The sequence below is a fragment of the Mustela nivalis genome (genome assembly GCF_964662115.1).
Source record: "Mustela nivalis genome assembly, chromosome: 10".
NCBI lineage: Eukaryota > Metazoa > Chordata > Mammalia > Carnivora > Mustelidae > Mustela > Mustela nivalis.
Genome location: NC_139029.1, coordinates 20,442,928 through 20,458,835, shown reverse-complemented (window position 1 = coordinate 20,458,835; position 15,908 = coordinate 20,442,928). Strand labels below are relative to the sequence as shown.

Sequence of the window (15,908 nt, the reverse complement as noted above, 5' to 3'; positions counted from 1 at the left end):
ATTTATTCCTCACAAAAACTCTTTGAAGTATTATTATATTATCACCATGCCCATCTTATAAATGAGAAAACCAAGGCACTGATTAAGTAACTTGCTCAAGAAGACAGATCATAAATACAGGGGTTGAGCTTGAAACCAGGTCTAGCTGAGGGTAGAAGCCAAACCTTTAACTTCTGTAACATGCAGTTTCCTTTTACAGTAGATAGCATAGAGCTGGGCCCTGATGACTCCCTAATAAATATAATCAACAATGCTCTATTTTGGTTACTGCCTTTTGAAATTTTACTTATTAACCATCTTTTTTTTTTTTTAATGGCATAAAGAACTAAGTATGGCTAAGTATTACTTCATTTTAGGAATACCCTCAAATCCTTGAGACTAGGAAAAATTCAGAAAGATCTTAGGTTGGTATACACAATCATGAAAAGTATCTATTTCCTCCCTATTTTATTTAAACAAAATTTAGAGACTCCAGCAACACCACTGTTTTTTGTCTCTAACGGCCACAGGGCAAATAATCTAAACTTTTTGAATGAATGCTCTAGAGAGCCAGACCCTTTTCCTCTTTCCTACTTGAAAAAACAACTCTTTAAAAACATTAAACAGCAGGTTTTAGTTCAGTATACAACACTAGGTTTTCACGCTATGGCAGAGATTCTGCATTTGAATTCTGATTCTAGCGCTGTTCATCTACTACTACCTAGCAGCAGAACCTTCATCTAGTTACTACTCTCTCAGAATCTCAGTTCTACTTTTCTTAAGATGATTCCACTGAAACAATTAGTAAAATCCATTTCATTTACCACTGAGATTCTTTAATAAACAACTGAACTTCTTTTATCTTTCCCTAGTGAGTTAGGATCACAAGAAATCATTAATATTCAATACAAACCCCCATCAAGGCTTCGGGATGCCCGTTTGCTTGCTGTACGCTCGAAGTGTGGGGCAGGCCTGTCAATCAGGGCACTAGCTTGCCTGGTCTGCGCCTGAGTCCGGCCGCTGTATCGAAATTTGGATCCCAGTGCAAGAAATTTGCTTTTAGGAAGGGTGTCTGTAGATGTCAATCTAGGGGGGAAAAACATAATTATATGTATTACTTTACTCTAATGAGACTGGGAGAATAAAGACAAAAATCATGAATTAATCTCATTGTTTCCTTACAGTTACTAAGACAGAGTTCCAAACAAGCAATCATTCTTTTAATTCTATGTCATTTCTCAAAGCAACATGTATAATTTAACAGTGGCCTATATTAATAATATCATCATATATCCCTATAGGAAGGGCCTTATGGTTTTCAAAATGTTTTTATAGCACTGTAATATTTTCATTACATCCATGTAATATTTTCATCATTTTACAGATATAAGAAACTGAACTTCCAGAAAGAAGTTACTGCTTTAAGCTCACATAGCTGGCAAAAGATTGGGCAATAACAGGGTCCAAGCCCAGAGCACTTTTTCCACTCTATTAAAATAACTTTAGGGGCGCCTGGGTGGCTCAGTGGGTTAAGCCGCTGCCTTCGGCTCAGGTCATGATCTCAGGGTCCTGGGATCGAGTCCCGCATCGGGCTCTCTGCTCAGCAGGGAGCCTGCTTCCTTCTCTCTCTCTCTGCCTGCCTCTCAGTGTACTTGTAGTTTCTCTCTGTCAAATAAATAAATAAAATCTTTAAAAAAAAAATAACTTTATCAAATGCACTCCAAACTCAATTAGCGCCTGTTAAGCTATTTAATAGGCTATTCGGTGTATGTATTGCAATTAGGAACCCCATCTTCTTTCTGTGCTATATCCTCTAATTCTTTTGCCAAGGCATTTACTGCACTGACCTAAAACAATCTATGTGCTAATCTCCACTACAAGGCTGTGGGCTCTCTATGGGTAAAGGATAAAGATTATGATTTATTTACCTTTGTGTTTTCACTCCTGGCATAATGCCTGCCATGAATTTGCCATTCAGTAAGTGTTTGCTGAATAAATACATAAATTGCTACATCAAATACTACCAAAAAGAGAGTACTTTTTCATTTTGGGATAGTTTATTTTAATTCAGCAAATATTTACTTTCTTTTGTGTGATGAAGAATCGCATATTGAGGGGACGCCTGGGTGGCTCAGTTGGTTAAGCGACTGCCTTCGGCTCAGGTCATGATCCCAGCGTCCTGGGATCAAGTCCCACATCAGGCTCCTTGCTCAGCAGGGAGTCTGCTTCTCCCTCTGCCTCTAGCCTGCCACTCTGCCTGTGCTTGTGCTCTGTATCTCTCTCTCTCTCTCTCTCTCTAACAAATAAATAAAATCTTAAAAAAAAAAAATTAAAAAAAAAAAAAGAATCGCATATTGATATATTCTTTTATTTTCATAAAACATATTTAAACATGCTGTCCTACAACTGAGAGAGAGAGAGAGAATGCAAGCACAAATAAGTGGGAGGAGGGGCAAAGGAAGAGAATCTCAAGCAGACTCCTTGCTGAGTGTGGAACCCACCATGGGACTCGATCTCACAACCCATGAGATCATGACCTGAGCCAAAACCAGCAGTTGGATGCTCAACCAACTGAGCCATCCAGGCACCCTCCACCCTTACTCTTTTTAAAAACTCCATTTTCTTGGTTTGATTTTTAAAGAAAAGGATGATAAAAAACATAAAGAAATACCTCAATGCCAATAATTAAGATTCCTTAATTGATTATGAAGTGTACCTTCATATTTATTCTGAAATGAGAATTAAAATGTTCTTTTCCCTGACACTTCTTCCTGTCTACTGTGCTATAGTGCTAAGTATGATACGAAAACACAAATAGAAGTAAAAGATATTATAGTCATCTCTCTTGAGATCCATTCATAAAGATCCAAGTTTATTTACAAATGACATGACATGAGATTTGGGATTTGCTTCGAAATACTCTGGGAAGGAGTGGGAGGAATGGGTAAGGATCTAGATGAAACAAGATTGGCCTTAGGATGATAATATTGAGGCTGGGTGTGGGTACAAGGGTAGTTCATTACACCACTGTCTTTACTATGACCATGTATGCAATTTACAATAATAAAGAATTTTTTTCTTTACAAGGTAAGCTGACAGTAACTAGCTAGCTCTCCTTTCAGTGCAGGTGGTTACTTGTCTACAGTCTGTCTTCTCTGCGAGATTAACTGTTTCCTCAGGACAGGGACTGGAACTATCTTGTGGTATACTCTTACTGCCTACTATCCTACAAAGGATAAGTACAAAGAAAATGTTTGATAGATGAATACAAGGGGTAAATGATGCGGCCTCTTGAAAAGCAGAGCACAGAGGGCCCTGGGTGGCTCAGTCATTAAGCATCTGCCTTCAGCTCATATCATGATCCCAGGGTCCTAGGATAAAGCCCCACATTGGGCTCTCTGCTCAGTGGGGAGCCTGCTTCTCCCTCTCTGTGTTCCCTCTCTCACTGTCTCTCTCTCTGTCAAATAAATAAATAAAACCTTAAAAAAAGAAAAGAAAAGCAGAGTAGAGCAGATGAAACTTTCTCCTATTTTCTAATTATCTGATACAATTGGGTTTCAAAGACAGTTCTCCATGCCTCTTTTCTCGGGTTGATTAGAGCCAAGATAATGATCCGCTTCCTACCTTTCACCTTCTAATATAACAGCCCTACAGAAAGTAGTTAAGTACAGCTTCAAGAAATTCCATGTGGAGGTAAGTCAGGGTACTTCCCCCTCACAGACTGATCTTAGCTCCAGTTAGGATGATCACAGAGCCCCTAGTAAACACAGATTCCTTTTCCTCCCTTCTATTCTCCTTCTACCACACACAGAAAGGTGCTCTGGGAATGGTAGGGCATATTTTTCAATCCGAGGGAGGAGAACTGGATTTATTTTATGTTGCTTAAAATGATCTCACCTGAGCTAAACAAAAGAATGCCAGCCATACAAAGAACGGAATTTCAATAGCAGATTTAAAATAGAAACATGCATAAATAACTTATCCCTGAAAAAAACTTAAGTGAGAAGAATACCTGAAAAATGTGTGATGTTCTACGCAGACTTTCCATAATTTCTTAGCTGCTCGGTAACTGGGAAGTTTGAATCCAATGGTACTCTCATACTGTTCTTGCTATAAAAATGCGAATAAACATGAAACATGATTATTTGACTAAAGTGATCCAGTACCAGAGAAATATGCTGTAACAGAAGAGGACTTATAAATGAAAAGAATGTTACTGCTAGTCTAAGAAATTGAAATTTTTCAACTGAAATTGAAAATTTTCATTTGAAATTTTTTCCTACTTACCAAAAGAGATCTACTCACTTTAGGTGGCTTTTTCCACAACAGAAAAGCCAGGAAATTCATCATATATTATTTATGCATCTTATTTGCATATTTATATGCATCTGAACCCACTCCCCCTACAGACACACACCACACACACACATACGCTATACATTTTTCTGAGACATAATTAAGTGACCTTTTGACTGTCCAGACATTAGTCTTCCTTGGTCATTGTCTACATTTGGGATATTTGACTACAATATAATCAGGGAATGGGATAACATGATTCCTTCAATCAATCAATATTATTATGCAACTGTTTTTTGTAATAGGAGCTAAAGATTTTGGCTCAAACAAGATCCCTGAATTATTAAATGTTTTCTCTTTTTTCTCCTTTGACTGACCACTAATTTATCTGGAGACCTCTTTGACTAAAGCAAATCATAACCTGCCAAGGACATGAGAAACACTGTCTTGTTAGTGTTTTGCCTCTTTGTTTCTAACTTAAGCATACTTTATAAGGAAAGAAATTGACATTTAAATATTTATATTTAGTGTCTATTATTACCAATAATACTATGATTAGATAGTATCATCCACATTTTACACACAAAGAAACTAAGATCAGAGAAGTTATTTGCCCAGTCTCTTAGCTATCAAGTGGCAGACCCAGATTTTCATGGTTTCATGGTTTCTACTATACCATACTACTACTATATAGTGTAGATATAACATTCCACATCTCAATACCGTATTATTGTTCCTAATTGCTTTCTTCAATAAGAATTCTGTGTGTTAGTACCTATAATATAGTTGACATTCAAAAAAACCAAGGACTTCCTTTTATCGTATTTATTTGTCTGTGTGTATGTGGGTGTGTAAATTTTCTGCCTTCCCACATTAAAATATTAAGATTGGTTAGGGATGAACTATTTTGTTCATTATTATATTCCTAGACGCTAGAATAGTGCCTGGCACAAAGAAAGTCCTCAATCAATAAATATTTGGTGACCAAATGCCTCTTAGATTTGAAACTTTTGAGGGAAGACATTGACTCCTCTTTGCCAGGCACAGGTAAATAATGATGATATTAAATAAATGCCTCATTGAGCTTATCCAAGATTTTTAAGGCTGCACATCCAGTATTTCCAAGCTAAATAACAAGCCATTTTCCACCAGTAGATGGTGATACACACACAAAAAAAGCCTCATTACATTAGTGCATTCTTTCTCTTTTATAGCTGTCATCTCATTTGATCTTCAAATCAACTATGACAGAGAAGGGATTATCCCACTCGAATGATAAGGAAGCTGAGCCCTAGATCTTTCCTGGATATTTTGGTTAGTAGTGGCAGAGACAGAGGAGGAACTAGAACTTTTTAAAATTCCTACTTAAATAATTTTCTGCTGTGCCATGATGATTCCTTACTATAAAAGTTAAGTTTGGTCAGCATTACTATGTCCTAAATCTTGAACACCAACTAATAACTGAGTTGCCTGGATGAGGTGAATATCCAACTCTATTAAAAATCTAGAACTTAACCTAGAATACATTCTTAGTAACCACTAGAAGCTACACATACAAATAAATCTTAATTACATGAGGTAAGGCGTTGGTAGTACAAAATATGAGTATCTTAACTTCACAACTTAAAAATCTCCTGCTACTTAATTTATAAATATTTATATATATATTTTTCCCATCAAGATTTTACCTGCAGTAAATAAGGAACAAGTTTATCAATCCAAGATTCACTTCTGGCCATGGTATATTTACTTATATACAGAGAAATGTCCAGAAGAACAATAGTAAGGAAGACGAGAAGCATTATGGGGCTGATTAATTTAGAGAACAGAATGCCCAGCTCCTGAACAGTTAGCTACAGAAAGACATCCTAGATGACATAATAAGAAAAGCAAGAATGAAGAGATGTTTCCAACACGGTCCATGCTTGGTTCAAGAGGAAAGAAGTATAAATGCTGTACCTCTCCAGGACGGATCTTGATGAAAAAGCTGCTACGTTTGTAAGAAATCTTCAGCACTTTGGGCCAAGGGAAGCGGTTAATTCTCAGCTTATCTTTATAAACCAGAAGGCCACTAGAGCAGACACCTAGGATGATATCCACTCCTTCCAAGTCCTGAAAAAGAAAAGTGTCAGCAGTTCAGTCTTCAGCACAGTGCTCAACACACAGCTTGACTATTATTTGATAATCTGAAGATATCGATAACCAAAAACACTTAAAAGCATATATGGAAAAGTAAAGGTTAACCTTATAATCATAATCCATGGGACTACTGAGTCCATGTAAAAACGTTACCATACCACTGTGAGTGAACACCTGCTCTTCTCTTGTCCAAGAAACATGGATGTACACATCTTACCCCCTAAAGGTACTAACTCCTAGAAGGAGCAACCCCTTAGAGCCACGATGAAATGTCATTGGGCTTTCACCTCATGTAACCTTATAACACTTTTCCTATAAAACTGAGCCTATGTATCCACTAAAAAGGTGTTCCTTAATAATCCAACAAGAAGGGGGCACCTGGGTGGCCCAGTTGGTTAAGCAACTGCCTTCGGCTCAGGTCATGATCCTGGAGTCCCAGAATCGAGTCCCACATCGGACTCCCTGCTCAGTGGGCAGTCTGCTTCTCCCTCTGACCTCTCCCCGTCATGCTCTCTCTCACTTGCTCTCTCAAATAAATAAATAAAACCTTCAAAAAAATAATCCAACAAGAGACATTCATCTGCTTTTACCATGCTTGTCTGCATATGAAAATTCTAGGGTAAACATTCATGTTCTCATTTTGGTCTCCCAGTCCTAAAGTACTCAAACCTGTCACTATCATATAGTCAGTAAATAATTACTATGGTAACTATAGTAGCTATCTACATCCTATACCTGTAGGTTTAAGTCCATAGACCACATGACTTCTGGAGGCTAGGGCTGAGGACTATGTCTACTACCTAATATGCATGCACAATCATAATTTTTTAACGATAATATGTTCATCCAAAAATCATAAGGAGTTGACCTTATTCCTGTATAAACTCAATATGAATCTCAGACTCTCATAATTATTGACATTAAGTATATTAAATTATAAATATTATACCAAAGTCAAGAAGAAACAGCAAGATAAAGCCACATTTCTATGCCTCCTTAGTAATTTTTAAAAATTAAATATATTATAGTAGTAATCATCTGGGTCTGCAAATAAGGAAAATAAAACCCAGAGTTAAATGTTTCTCGACTATTCCTTTTCCCAAATTGACTATAGAGAAACGTGTTAGTGTCTATATGTATTATGTACAAACATAAGAGAAGTAAAAATTATTAACAGCTCTAACTCGATGACTATATAATTGAGAATTAAGATGCCCTCTTAAGTTCTTAAAGCTTGGGGGTACAACTATATCTCTCCCTTAATAATATGTTTTAGAGAAACAATTTGGTTTACATTTGGGAAAGGAACAAGCTGCTTGACTTCTTCATCTATTCCTGATAATTTGCATCGACATCAGCCTACAGCAGGAATTGAGAAGGAAAACCAAACAATTTCAGTTCCGATTTTTCTACCATCTACTTCAGAGATTCACAGAGGCACCCACACCAAAACAATCCAAAGCAACATTTTAAGAAAAACAACTAACATGCAATGAAATTTTATTAGATTTAACAGAATCTAAAAAAGGAAGAATCTTCAGGTATCAACTTCAGGGTAGGAGACTGAATGCTCACTACCTTCTAGTCTATGATAGGTAAAATAATCGCTTGGTAGGAATTCAGAAAAAAGGACATTCAAACATCTGGTGTGTGATTAGACTAATAGGACCTTTCACGGTGTAGGCCTGAAATAATTGCTATGGTAGCTAGGGGCCCATTCCATCTTAGAAAAGCTCTGACATGTTAGGCAATTTGTCAAACTATGCTGAATAGCATTTCCCTGTAATTCCCATTTTACTAACTCTAGTTTTATATCTGGAGCCATAGTAAAAATCGTTCCAATACACAAAGACAGGTTTTATGTCATCCCTAAACTTTCTCTTCTATGGGATAAGTATCCCTAACCCTTTGTTTTCTCACTGGACATGGTTTTGAGTCCCCTCGTCATACACCCTAGTTAAGTTCCTCTAAATGAACCTCACACACACCATGTGGCCACACACACCCCACCCCTGCCGCCTCTTCAGTAGGTGAAGATGAGAGAAGTCATGCAACTTCCCTTAAGTTTATCCTGTTACGTTGTACTGGGCGGAACTAGGATTAAAGCTCAAGTTTCCAATCCCTAGCCCAACAGTTTCCAAATGAACCACTGTGGTTCATCCTATGTGCATCAGAATCCCCTGGAGAGCTTGTGAAATCAGATTGCTAGGCTCTGCCTGCAGCATTTCTGATTCATTAAACCTGGGATGGGGCTTGAAATGTGCATTAGTTTTTTCTTTTCCTTTTTCTTTTCTTCTTCTTCTTCTTTTTTTTTTTTTTAACTTGTCTTTTAGTTTTATTAGCGAGACTGGGAGAGGGATGGCATTTCTAGCAAGTTCCTGGATGATCCTAAATGCTGTCTTAGGAGACCATACTTTGAGAACCACTACCTTAGGCCAACAAATGGCTCTCAGATTCAGGTGTGAATGAGAGTAATTTGACATGTTCATTCGACTTGGAGCTCTAGTGTCTTGTCCTGTGTAATTCAGTAAATCTGGGAGGACCTTCAGAATCTGCATACTTAATAAATGCTCCAGCAATTCTGATGTAGGTGATGTTAGTTGTGAAACATGCCTAGATGCTACTTTGTATTTTCGAATGCATCTGCATTTTAGGAAAATAGCGCTTCTTCTGCTATAGGTGAAATATCTTTGATCCTTATAGGGGCTTCAATGTGAAACTTCATGCTGACAGTGGAACTGCAAAGGGGCAATTCAAATTATACACTTAAAATTCTAACAAGAACTATCTCTTCTGAATGTTTTATAAAACCCCAGATAAAAGTTGGCAACAAGTATTATATGACCCAGATCTGACACATGTATATTAATAAAGGCCAAAGATATCATTCATTACCTTTGCTTTATGAAGGTCAACACCATACATAGATAACTTTTTGGCATTCTCAAGAAATTCCAGATCAGCTTGAGCTGGAGTCATGGACCTTTGGTAGAATAAAAATTAGAAATTCAGCATCACAATGCCAGCTTTTATAATAATAACATTTGTATATTAATTGCACTTTATATAAACCACATACAAAACCAAATATGGATACATTTCATAGTCCTAAAAGTAAAATATTAGGGAAAAGAATTCTTATCACTACCTGTTTCTAAATCATTGAAATATGTCTGAATTAAAAGAGATCTTGGAGAAAAGCAAAGCCACCAAAAAAACTATGAGAAAAAAGGTTTTAAAAAATATCCCGCTAAACAATGTCCTTAAAGCTGTCTCAGCACCATCAGCTTTACCCCTCCCTCTCCTGAGCCTTTTTCTCTAACACACACAATCTCCTCCCACTAATTTTTCTTGCCAAGGAGGTGACCAAATTAAATCCTCTGAGGGCATGGTACAATTTAAAATATCCTCTTAGCTGCCTTTTTCTTTCCATACTCCTGAATTATTATGGAAATTAAACAGGAGGGCAGCTGAAGTTACTTAACTGGAGACTCTTAATGGGGGCAGGCTTGATGAAAAGAAATCTTCTGGTAACAGATGGTGTCCTGCCCACTAATCTAAACAAAATAAATTGGTTAATAGAAGCATGTAGATAATGGGGCTGCTTTCTCTGTTATTAAGACATCTTCATTACTAGGCACATAATGAATTGGATTTGTTTGAAAACAATCAGTCTCACTGTCTAAATGCTCACTGTGATGGTCTTTCCTTCTCCTTTATAACTTTCCCCACTTTTGAGAAGTGCTCATGACCTGTTATGTTGAGATCTGAAGAAAAAGATATCACTCTCGTGCTGCACAATTCAGGCCAATCAAATCTAACTTCATACTAACAATAATGCTGCTACACCCCCAAAGAAAAACGGTGTAAATGCCTGTTTCCCAGAGGACTTCCTTAAACTAAACAAAGCAGCAGTGGCCTATTCATTTAACAGAAGAAAGTCTCTTCTAAACCCATCTGTCTTTACCCTCATTAAAAAGAACAAAATGTTCCTTGGAACAACAACCAAAATCTCAGGAGACAGTCTGCAGATTTGTTAATGACTCAGCCTCCCCAAATAAACTTTCTTTTCTACAAGCACTAAATCATCACACCTGAGTTCTATTTTGTAGTCTAAAATTGAACACACACAAAAAAAGGAGAATGGGAAAATTAACACATATGCAAGACTGTGTATTCTAGTCACTAAAAACATCTCAGGAATGGGGCACCTGGGTGGCTCAGTCCGTTGAACCACCAACTCTTGGTTTCAGCTCAGGTCATGATCCTATGGTCCTGGGATTGAACCCAGTGATGGGTTTTGCCCTCAGCCTGGAGTCAGCTTGCGATTCTCACTCTGCCTCTGACCCTTCTTTCTTTCTCTCCCTCTTTTTCAAATAAATAAAATCCTTTTTTTAAAAAAGCATCTCAAGAAAGTTTTATAGGTTCTTTTTTTCTCCATATAAAGTTATATACTTTTCTAGTTAAGGTTACTTCCAACCATTTTATAGTTTTTGTTATTGTTATCAATGGCTTCAATTTTAGGATTTTGAAGGTTGAATGGGGCTCAAAGATTATAGAATCCAACACTTTGATTTTGCTCATGAAGAAATAAGGCCCTGAGGGACCACACAGTCATGGGCAAGTTGTGACTCTTAAGTTTAAGGCAGCAGGCTTTAGTCAGGACTTCAAGTCATGTTACTCATGCTGGAATCATGCCTCCTGCACCTAAGAGTACTGAGCTGGCGTCTCCCTCAATCTCCGATCTATAAAGTAGGATCCATGATAATATAATACCTAATTCCAGAGACTAAGATAGGCAATCACTTTTTTTATCCTTGCTGAATGAATGAATGTGACTAAGTAGGATAAAATGAGATAATGGTTGTGAAAGTGCTCTGCAAAATATAAATATTTATTATTATTGCAACTTTAGGTTTCTTTTATAAAATGTTTTAATAATTCTTTTTTAATAGAATTTTTTATAAAATAAATTTTATAACAATTTATTTGAGAGTGAGAGCGTGTGTGAGCAGGGGCGGTGGGGGCAGAGGGAGAGGAGAGAATTCCAAGCAGACTCACCACTGAGTGCGGAGCCGACTCAGGGATCAACCCTATGATCCCGAGATCATGATCTGAGCCAAAATCAAGGGTCACCCATTCAACTGACTGAGCCACCCAGGCACCCCTGAAACTTTAAGTTTCTGATGATAGTACATGTCTCTGGTCTTATTCAGTCTGGAGCAGTTCCTTAATCTTTCTTTGACTTTCATAATCTTGACCTTTTGAGGATGACAGGCCAGTTATTCTACAGAATGCACCTCAGTTTGGGTCTGATGTTTCTCCATGAGTTGATTCAGGTCTTGCATCTTCAAGAAGAATAGCACAGAAGTGGCTCTGTGTTCTCACTGTCCCCTACCAGGTGGTAGGCACACAATTTCACTTTGTGCCTTCATGCATGATGCTCGTTTGATCACTGATGTCTGCCAGGCTTCTCTTCTGTGAAATTCCTCTTTATCTCTTTGTAATAAATAACCATTTCATGGAAACATATATGACTTTTATAATCAGAAAAAGCTTCCTGAAACAACCACCCCATGCAGATGGCCTCTCCCCGATGTAGGCCTTACTCCCACATGGATGCCCTTCGCAATCTGCTCTCCCTCTGGTAACTACAACCCCATGCCCACACACGACTACCCTCTGTGCATGTTTGAGCTCTGACTCCTCATGCCAGGCTGGCCCCCTAGGAATACTCTCTTCACCCTGCTTAGACCCCAGTATCCCCAGCCAATCTGCCTCTCTGCACGCATGACTACCTTGCTCTACCCTACCTAATGGCAAAACAAAATTGTTTCAGAAAGCTTTTTCTGATCATAAAAATCATATACATTCATTGTATAAGCACATGATGAGGGGAGAGAATCTCTCATAACCCATTATGAACAGAACTGTATGTGTAAATATAATGCATATATTTTACAAATTTAGTAACACAAATTATTTTCAACTGAAAATTTTAAAGAACATGATTTTGCCTAGATTTTCCAAGATTCTTAAAGTATAATAAACTAGCTGGGAGGAGGTTAGATACCTTTAAGCCACTAAGAATTTATTCAGTACCACCTAATAATTTACTACTTAAAAGCTTACAAAAGTATCTAACCAGAGAGCTCTGGCACTGGTTAACTCTTGCTCATTAAAAAGAGAAGTTAAAACAAAGTTTCTCTGTTTTTATTTTGAGCAAGGGGGGTCCGGATACAGAGCCATTCAGTGAGTTCCAATATTATGTGACAGCCTTTTAATAATGTTTGTTACATCCCCCAATTAAGGACTGAGATTTCAAATAATTAAGTGGGGACAACTGACAAGTTTACATACTTTCCTACTACCCATAAATGGAGGGCAATTAATTTTAAGGCTTGATTTGCTAGTATAAATTTACAGTGTTAATTATAACTTCAAAGTCTCTATCTGGGCAAAGGGCCACTAACTAAGGGTTCGGTGTACGTAGGCGGTCTTCTATTTATCTGAGAATAGGGTGGTATTTGCTTGTACTTTCCAATGCATAGTAAAATGCTTCTGCCTCAGCAGAAGTTTCTCTGGATTAGTTAAAATACCATGTTGTTGGACATAATTAAATTTTCCATTTGGCTTTCTGTTTATAAATGATGCCAATCTTCCCCAAAAGCAGCAAGTAAATTCCAAGATGTCAGAGCTCTACATTTCCTAGTCATGGAGATCCATTTTGCTTAATTTCTATCCATATACCTAATAGAATTTCAACTGGACCATATTCACCTGTCTTTTGAGATCATTTCACTTATTTGGGTTTAAATTCTATTTAAAGTTGCCAAAAAATAGTTCTCTAAACCCATTCACATACATCACTTGTAAAATGGGGTTAAGAATTATTATCCTAGCAAATACTCTCACCATGTACTAGGCACTATGTGAAGCATTTCACATTTTTAACAATCACAAAATTCATATCATTACCCTTATTTTTCAGATGAGAAAACTGAAAATTAGAGAGCTTAATTCATTTAGTGAAAATCAAAAAGTTAATAAGGAATGGAGCCTGTTAGGTTATGGACATTGGGGAGGATATGTGCTATGGTGAGTGCTGTGAAATGTGTAAACCTGACGATTCACAGACCTGTACCCCTGGAGCAAAAAATATATTATATGTTAATAAAAATAAGAAATGAAATCTGAATTCAAAGTACAAAAAAACTAATTCCAGAGCCTATGCTTCTATCTCACAGTGGTTCTCAAACTTTTTGACCTTAGGATCCTTTCACTCTCTTAACAATTGCTGAGGCCTCCAAAGATCTTTTCTTTATGTGGGTTATATCTATCAATACTTACTACATTAGAAATTAAAACTAAGAAATTTTAAAAATATTTATGAAATCTTTAAAGACTAACAATAAGTTCATATTTTAATATTCATAACTTTTTTGTGTGAAAAATAACAATATTTTCCCAAAAGACAATTAAAAAAAAAAAAGTTAGCTGGATTCTCCTAATGCAGACTAACATAACTGAGGGTGCTACTAACTCAAGGCCAACATCAGATATTCATGTTAATAAGCTAAGGAAGCCTGTAAAATTTAGTGTTAGCAAGTCCCTCAATTAACCATGAGATGTATAGTAGGAAGAAACACAAATTATTCTGCCACTTTAATATTAGCCAACATTTATTGAATTTTGACAATGTATAAGACACTGTATTAAGTTTTTCCACAGGGACTCCTGGGTGTCTCTGTTGCTTAAGTGTCTGTCTTTGGCTCAGGTAATGATCCCAGGTTCTAGGACTGAGTACCTACACTGGGCTCCTTGCTCAGCGGGGAGCCTGCTTCTCCCTTTGCCTGTTGCTTCCCTTGCTTGTGCCTGAGTTCTCTCTATATAACAAATAATAAAATCTTTTTTTTTAAAGTTTCTCCACATAATACCTTTTCTAGTCCTATTGATTGCCCTATTTCCTCTGAGGTAGTAAGTTCCATCAGAGATATAAGGAACCTGAGGCTCAGAGAGATTAAGTGAGTAACTCAAGGTCACAAGGCCAGGACCAAGCAGTGCCAAGATCTCAACCCAGGTCAGTCTGACCATATGTCCTTGCTTTTGATCACTTTGTTATGACACCTCTCAATATCACCAATTATTTCCATGGAAAAAAGGATTGAATTTCATAAAGACTTTTCAAAATACCCTCAGGGGTTTCTGGGTCCTCTGGAGTCTATCCATGTACACAGATCTTAAGAACCCCTACTTTAAGGATCTTAAAGTACCTAATACAGCATAATAAGTTAAAAATCTGAAAAAAAAAAAAAAGTAAAGCAACAACAGCATTTATTGAGCACCTACTGTATGCCAGACAATGCTTAGTGCTTTACATCTATTACCTCATTTAGTTTTCACCCTTCAACTACACCTGTTACTCTGAGGAGAAAACTGAGGTTTGGAGGGGTTAACTGACTTGCTCAAAGTTGAACAGTGGAGGGGCTTGAGCTGACTCTACAGCACCACATCCCCTCTAAGGCAAACACTGAATCAAAACCAGGCCAACGGTTTAAACTTCTTTCCAAAACAAACACAGAAAAAAACCTGGAGACATATTTACCTGTATGACTTATGGAGTTCCATGACCTTCTCTTCAAGCTCCTTGGTCTGATTTGGGGCCAGTTTAAAATCACTAACATAATCGGCACCGTGAAGTTCTGGGTCATAGTCTCCCAACTCAGACTGGATGGTGTAAGAACCTAATAATGCTAAGGTTGCAAAGGAACAAGGCAGATGTCCTGCAACTATGTCCTGTCGAAGCTGAAGGCATAAATAATATCTACAGCCAAAAGAGAGAAAATGTTACCATGTCAGCAACAATAAAAACAAAATATAGAGAAAGAGGAAGAAGGGGGATGAGAAGGATGGAAGGAGGGAGAAAAACAGGAGATATTAAATTAAAAAACAAGAGAGATTAAATAATATTAATAATTATTCGATCTACGTTGTGGCGATATGATTGTTCATCAGATTATTTTTTCTTTTCTGTGTGCTTAAAATTTTTCTATGTAAAACATTATAAACAACAACAATAACCACTCTGTAATTATGTTGGACTCATGTCCAAAAGGCAATTTAGAAAAAGGAAGTCGCTAAGAGAGGAGATCTTAAAAGTTCTCATCACCAGGAAAAAATTTTTGTAATTATGTATGACGATGGTTGTGAACTAGACTGAACTAGACTTATTGTGGTGATCATTTCATAATATATGCAAATATTGAATCATTATGTTGTACACCTGAGATTAATATAATGTCATTTATATCTCAAGAACAAAAAAGGAAGAAAGAAAAGAGGTAAGGTTGGGAAAAGTCCAAAGGAGGTAAAGAAATTAATATTTTATAGAGTACATTAAGTACCATATACACATAAATTATCTCAAATATTTTTCACGAAAAAACTTGTGAAGTGTGTATATCATTACCAGATTACAAATAGAGGGCAGTTTC

General features: G+C 37.0%; 1 protein-coding gene across 34 annotated transcripts in view; it reads right to left on the bottom strand.

Moving 5' to 3' along the window:
- EPB41 (erythrocyte membrane protein band 4.1) overlaps positions 1-15,908 on the bottom strand; it is a 189,916-nt gene that overhangs the window by 61,305 nt on the left and 112,703 nt on the right. For all 34 annotated transcript variants that reach the window (XM_082684772.1, XM_082684755.1, XM_082684762.1 and 31 more), the window contains exons 7-11: positions 15,020-15,238; positions 9,310-9,397; positions 6,235-6,387; positions 3,992-4,089; positions 893-1,065 (exon numbers count right to left, since the gene is read on the bottom strand). In XM_082684772.1, coding sequence (XP_082540898.1) covers positions 893-1,065; positions 3,992-4,089; positions 6,235-6,387; positions 9,310-9,397; positions 15,020-15,238 — 731 coding nt within the window. The remainder of the gene's footprint in view (positions 1-892; positions 1,066-3,991; positions 4,090-6,234; positions 6,388-9,309; positions 9,398-15,019; positions 15,239-15,908) is intronic.